At 43.5% G+C, this 7,317-nt stretch overlaps 1 protein-coding gene across 1 annotated transcript; it reads left to right on the top strand.

Moving 5' to 3' along the window:
- Positions 1 to 3,261: 3,261 nt before the first annotated feature.
- On the top strand, positions 3,262 to 7,264 carry LOC311144114 (gamma-crystallin S-like; the record flags this gene model as incomplete). The annotated part of the gene is made up of 3 exons (XM_084180087.1): positions 3,262 to 3,279; positions 4,017 to 4,259; positions 6,992 to 7,264. The coding sequence occupies 3 exons, from the start codon at positions 3,262 to 3,264 to the stop codon at positions 7,262 to 7,264; spliced, it is 534 nt and encodes a 177-aa protein (XP_084036213.1).
- Positions 7,265 to 7,317: the final 53 nt, after the last annotated feature.

Here is a 7,317-nt window from a genome sequence, read left to right as displayed (position 1 = left end):
AGATTGACCTTGTCCAGTATAGGGGAATGATTTATTCATGTATACATGTAATATGATATTAAGTTAATATGTATTTTCTGGTAGCATAGGAGAGAGGGTGTGATGAATTTAAAGGTATGTGCCAAATTCCAAGAAATGTAATACCTTTAGCACCTGAGTGCCAATCTGTTTGTGCTATCATGTCAACTCCTTATCACTCATTGTCATGACAAACTGTTTAAAAATGTTTGGCTTGACAATGAGCAATGGCAAGAGCACAAACCGATCTGGGACCAGGCTAGTACCTCCCTCGGATGGGTACTGTGGTCTGTAGACTATAATAGCCACCTCTAAGAAGATGGCAGAACACATTAGTGTTATGAGAAGAGGGAGCAGTTATATTCTGTTACATGGGCCAAGGGACAGTGGACCTAAAGCAAAGATCTGTGTACTATTAAAATAAGCATGCTCCAGAGAATGCTGACGTTGCTAGGTAACCAGGTATTTCCCTTCCTTGTTAGTCCTTTGCTTTGCTTCTTAGGGCAGTGTGGATGGATGAGATTGTATTATTGTTATTATGCCTTACTGTTATTATTGTTATTATAATGCCTTATGCCTTACTGCTGTGGCTTAGTTCTCAGTGACTTGCCTTTCAATTAAATTGCACTATGTCGGCCTACCTACACGTTACAATGGAAATTATTTTCAATGTTTTCTAAGAGCATAATTTAGTTTAGTTTTCTTTTTTCTTTAGACATGAATAAACAATTTGTTTTTTGCCTTGACGTGCCTTTTATGTTTTATTGTTGAATAGCATACTTTCCTAGAGACCCTGTATAGTGGGGGAAAAAAGTATTTAGTCAGCAACCAATTGTGCAAGTTCTCCCACTTAAAAAGATGAGAGAGGCCTGTAATTTTCATCATAGGTACACGTCAACTATGACGGACAAATTGAGGAAAGAAATCCAGAAAATCACATTGTAGGATTTTTAATGAATTTATTTGCAAATTATGGTGGAAAATAAGTATTTGGTCACCTACAAACAAGCAAGATTTCTGGCTCTCACAGACCTGTAACTTCTTCTTTAAGAGGCTCCTCTGTCCTCCACTCGTTACCTGTATTAATGGCACCTGTTTGAACTTGTTATCAGTATAAAAGACACCTGTCCACAACCTCAAACAGTCACACTCCAAACTCCACTATGGCCAAGACCAAAGAGCTGTCAAAGGACACCAGAAACAAAATTGTAGACCTGCACCAGGCTGGGAAGACTGAATCTGCAATAGGTAAGCAGCTTGGTTTGAAGAAATCAACTGTGGGAGCAATTATTAGGAAATGGAAGACATACAAGACCACTGATAATCTCCCTCGATCTGGGGCTCCACGCAAGATCTCACCCCGTGGGGGTCAAAATGATCACAAGAACGGTGAGCAAAAATCCCAGAACCACACGGGGGGACCTAGTGAATGACCTGCAGAGAGCTAGGACCAAAGTAACAAAGCCTACCATCAGTAACACACTACGCCGCCAGGGACTCAAATCCTGCAGTGCCAGACGTGTCCCCCTGCTTAAGCCAGTACATGTCCAGGCCCGTCTGAAGTTTGCTAGAGTGCATTTGGATGATCCAGAAGAGGATTGGGAGAATGTCATATGGTCAGATGAAACCAAAATATAACTTTTTGGTAAAAACTCAACTCGTCGTGTTTGGAGGACAAAGAATGCTGAGTTGCATCCAAAGAACACCATACCTACTGTGAAGCATGGGGGTGGAAACATCATGCTTTGGGGCTGTTTTTCTGCAAAGGGACCAGGACGACTGATCCGTGTAAAGGAAAGAATGAATGGGGCCATGTATCGTGAGATTTTGAGTGAAAACCTCCTTCCATCAGCAAGGGCATTGAAGATGAAACGTGGCTGGGTCTTTCAGCATGACAATGATCCCAAACACACCGCCCGGGCAACGAAGGAGTGGCTTCGTAAGAAGCATTTCAAGGTCCTGGAGTGGCCTAGCCAGTCTCCAGATCTCAACCCCATAGAAAATCTTTGGAGGGAGTTGAAAGTCTGTGTTGCCCAGCGACAGCCCCAAAACATCACTGCTCTAGAGGAGATCTGCATGGAGGAATGGGCCAAAATACCAGCAACAGTGTGTGAAAACCTTGTGAAGACTTACAGAAAACGTTTGACCTGTGTCATTGCCAACAAAGGGTATATAACAAAGTATTGAGAAACTTTTGTTATTGACCAAATACTTATTTTCCACCATAATTTGCAAATAAATTCATTAAAAATCCTACAATGTGATTTTCTGGAAAAAAAATTCTCATTTTGTCTGTCATAGTTGACGTGTACTTATGATGAAAATTACAGGCCTCTCTCATCTTTTTAAGTGGGAGAACTTGCACAATTGGTGGCTGACTAAATACTTTTTTCCCCCACTGTATATCGCCTCAGCTAATGTTTAGTTATACTGTTGGACTAATCACAAACCATTACAATTAGCTGTAGCACAGTCAAAATGTATAGAGATAAACTATTTTTGGCTAAGACTGGGGGGGAGCAGATGTTGCACAAATCACCTCCGAATCCCTCCCTTTGTCTCTTTTGTTCATTCATTGGCCCTCGAGGAGGAAGGGAAGAGTGATTGGCCTGCACACTTGACAGATTTTCATGCTTCTTGGTTGTCTTCTAGTGTAATGGACCTTGCATATTTCAAATGTCTAATGAATGCCTCCAAGTTCACCCACATACCTATTTCCCCATTTGTGATTAGTTGAAGACATGAATACGCCTGGAGATAACTTGTGACACTTTAATCAATGGGAGCACAATATATCTCTGCATCTATGCAGAATTTGGCACATTTGGTAAACTCTTGGCATGAGGTGGTAGGCACATTGGGCATAGGCTGGAGGTGGGGGTGAGAGGAGCAAGCTGGCAGGGTGGCATGTAGGGAGGGTGTGTTGTGGTGGATATGGGGGGCGAGGTGAGTTGGGGGGCATTTCAGCAAGCCAGCAGAGAGGGGGTCAATGGGCACTCTCACCATGCTGTCATTATGCCGTAATCCCGCTTCACTTTTCTGGAAAAACTGAATAGCACTAGAATCACTGACTCAATTTTTGGATCTCATTTTCATGACAAAGCGATTGTTCCACTCACTGTTTAAAAAACTGGGAGGCTGGGTATATAAAAGGGATTGGGTGGCAGGACCAGAGGCATCCAGCATCCAGACTTTTAGGAGACCAGCAGACCACCGCTATCTATCAAGCCTAGCCCACATACAATGTCCAAAATGGGCAGGGTGAGTAACAGGAATATGGCCACTTGGCTCTGGGCTGTCACTGGCTCCATCAGAACATGCTCTAATAATATAGTGGACAGGATAGTGATTGTATGGTGGCAGTAGCATAGCAGTGATTTTCTGTGGTGTGTTTGGTTTAGTTATGGGATGGCCCATTTTGATATTTTCTGTCAAACTTGGCTGATTTATCCTGCTGGCCATTGCCATAGTAATAATAACGTAATAGTATAATTGTAATGTATGTGTAATAATACCAGTGTAATAGTATTTTGTGTGATGCCTGACATACAAGTGGAGGGCACTATTGCCAGACAGCACAGCTCAATACCATCTGTGAAATGGAATGCTGGTAAAAGCTTGTCAGCACTGGTGTCCTGCAAAAACGGACATAATCTCTGCCTGGACTAAATACACATTTTATTAGAAATATAGTCTTCGATTTGGTGTTTAAGTGCCATCAAAAATATTTACATTGGAGTTATTCTGTGATGGAAAGACTAACTCAAACGGATGAGCTTACCCACATCTATGGCTTATAGAAATAGCCCTAGCTGCAAAGAAAGGCATCAGGAATGTGGTGAGTGGATTGACATGTTCTTTGGTAGGTTGGGAAAAGCCATTAATTGTGTAAAAAGGTACCTACAGGTGTCCTACAGTGCAGTCCAGAGCTTTTATCAAGCATATGAACCTAAGTTCAACCCACTCACTCCACTCTGATCTGTTTTGTTCTCGTCCAGATTGTCTTTTACGAGGATAAGAACTTCCAGGGCCGTCGTTATGAGTGTGACAGTGACTGCACCGACTTCCATTCCTACCTGAGCCGCTGTAACTCCATCCGTGTGGAGAGTGGAGCCTGGGTGGTGTACGAGAGGCCCAACTACATGGGCTACCAGTATGTTCTAACCAGGGGAGAGTACCCTGAATACCTGCGCTGGATGGGCCTCAACGACCGCCTCAGCTCCTGCAAGATGATCCACTTTGTAAGTCAGCCACTGCCTCAGTCCTAGAACATTATAGTGAATGCAAAGAGATATCATTATGCTTCTTCCATAACAGTATCTAGATGGGGTATGTCTGTAAGGTCTATGCTGAACTGTCTGAATGGGGTATACCGTATGTTGTATTATAAACCGGGTAGTTTGGGTCCTGGATGCTGATTGGCTGAAACAGCATTTCAGCCGTGTCTACATCAGACAATATACCACGGGTATGACACAAAAATACTTGTTTACTGTTCTATTTATGTTGGTAACCAGTTTATAATAGCAATAAGGCACCCCTTGGGTGTGTGGTATATGGCATTTTGCTTAATTAGAACACAGAACACTGTACACTTCACTTCAATGCACGGGGTAGGGTATACATTGTAATAGTAATTTCATAGATCAACAGAAAAACCAAGAATAGCCACTATAGTGACAGCAAAAGTGGTATAGACAGGACATCTGACTGTTCGTCAGATGGGCGTATTAGGCATCCCAATCCCAATGAGGCCAGGCACAGGACAGTGACGGTTCACCCAGGACCTAAGGGCTTTGCCAAAGGAGTTCAATACCAGCATATACAGTGGGGAAAAAAAGTATTTAGTCAGCCACCAATTGTGCAAGTTCTCCCACTTAAAAAGATGAGAGAGGCCTGTAATTTTCATCATAGGTACACGTCAACTATGACAGACAAATTGAGAAAAAAAATTCCAGACAATCACATTGTAGGATTTTTAATGAATTTATTTGCAAATTATGGTGGAAAATAAGTATTTGGTCACCTACAAACAAGCAAGATTTCTGGCTCTCACAGACCTGTAACTTCTTCTTTAAGAGGCTCCTCTGTCCTCCACTTGTTACCTGTATTAATGGCACCTGTTTGAACTTGTTATCAGTATAAAAGACACCTGTCCACAACCTCAAACAGTCACACTCCAAACTCCACTATGGCCAAGACCAAAGAGCTGTCAAAGGACACCAGAAACAAAATTGTAGACCTGCACCAGGCTGGGAAGACTGAATCTGCAATAGGTAAGCAGCTTGGTTTGAAGAAATCAACTGTGGGAGCAATTATTAGGAAATGGAAGACATACAAGACCACTGATAATCTCCCTCGATCTGGGGCTCCACGCAAGATCTCACCCTGTGGGGTCAAAATGATCACAAGAACGGTGAGCAAAAATCCCAGAACCACACGGGGGACCTAGTGAATGACCTGCAGAGAGCTGGGACCAAAGTAACAAAGCCTACCATCAGTAACACACTACGCCGCCAGGGACTCAAATCCTGCAGTGCCAGACGTGTCCCCCTGCTTAAGCCAGTACATGTCCAGGCCCGTCTGAAGTTTGCTAGAGTGCATTTGGATGATCCAGAAGAGGATTGGGAGAATGTCATATGGTCAGATGAAACCAAAATATAACTTTTTGGTAAAAACTCAACTCGTTGTGTTTGGAGGACAAAGAATGCTGAGTTGCATCCAAAGAACACCATACCTACTGTGAAGCATGGGGGTGGAAACATCATGCTTTGGGGCTGTTTTTCTGCAAAGGGACCAGGACGACTGATCCGTGTAAAGGAAAGAATGAATGGGGCCATGTATCGTGAGATTTTGAGTGAAAACCTCCTTCCATCAGCAAGGGCATTGAAGATGAAACGTGGCTGGGTCTTTCAGCATGACAATGATCCCAAACACACCGCCCGGGCAACGAAGGAGTGGCTTCGTAAGAAGCATTTCAAGGTCCTGGAGTGGCCTAGCCAGTCTCCAGATCTCAACCCCATAGAAAATCTTTGGAGGGATTTGAAAGTCTGTGTTGCCCAGCGACAGCCCCAAAACATCACTGCTCTAGAGTTGATCTGCATGGAGGAATGGGCCAAAATACCAGCAACAGTGTGTGAAAACCTTGTGAAGACTTACAGAAAACATTTGACCTGTGTCATTGCCAACAAAGGGTATATAACAAAGTATTGAGAAACTTTTGTTATTGACCAAATACTTATTTTCCACCATAATTTGCAAATAAATTCATTAAAAATCCTACAATGTGATTTTCTGGATTTTTTCTTCTTCTCATTTTGTCTGTCATAGTTGACATGTACCTATGATGAAAATTACAGGCCTCTCTCATCTTTTTAAGTGGGAGAACTTGCACAATTGGTGGCTGACTAAATACTTTTTTCCCCCACTGTAGCACTGATCGTGGCACTGATCGCTATGGGCTGACCTAGAGCTGGCAGGCAGAATCAGACCTATACTTCTACTGTAGAATCAATAAATGTTCCAACTATGGTGCAGAATATGGTGGTGGAAATATTCTCTGTAACGCAGGAAGCCATAAATGGTCCAAACAACAGAAGTGAAAAAAATACAGCAGGCAATGTTTAAAAAATATATGTTTATTTTCTCATGATGGTCCTTTCAGTTTCGGACCCAACTCAAGAGTATAAAAACATTGGATTGGTGATGGATTGGTAGACAAATGCATTTTGGGTCGACCAGAACATTGACAAACACACAACAATACTTTACAAACCTTGTGTGTTACTAACTATCCTTACATCCTAGCCCCCAAAATAAACCATAAGTTGCTGAGTATGAATCTCATCTCCCTATATATCCCTCCTTCCCCCTTTCTCTTACCCCACATCCCCGCCCCTTTCTTTCCCAATCCCTTACACTAACCCCTCGCCTCCACAACGATCACTCATTCCCACCACCCCCACCCCTGTAGACCTGTGGGACCCAGTACAAGATGCAGCTGTATGAGAAGGACGACTTTGCGGGCCAGGCCTTCGAGGCCGCCGAGGACTGCCCCTCAGTCCTGGAGAAGTACCGTTGGAGGGAGGTGTACTCCTGCAAGGTCCTGGATGGCTGGTGGGTCTTCTACGAGCACCCCAACTACCGCGGACGCCAGTACTTCCTGGAGAAGGGAGAGTACAGGAAGCCTGGTGACTGGGGTGCAGTCAGCCCCACTGTCCAGTCCTTCAGACGCTTCACTGAGTGATCCTCCTGACCCCAACAACAACAACCTCAACACCAACCTCAACCTCATCTATT

This window comes from Coregonus lavaretus, assembly GCF_964263955.1.
Source record: "Coregonus lavaretus genome assembly, chromosome: 16".
Taxonomy (NCBI): Eukaryota; Metazoa; Chordata; class Actinopteri; order Salmoniformes; family Salmonidae; genus Coregonus; species Coregonus lavaretus.
Note: the sequence above shows the minus strand (reverse complement) of the source record. Positions and strands in the feature narration are given on the sequence as shown.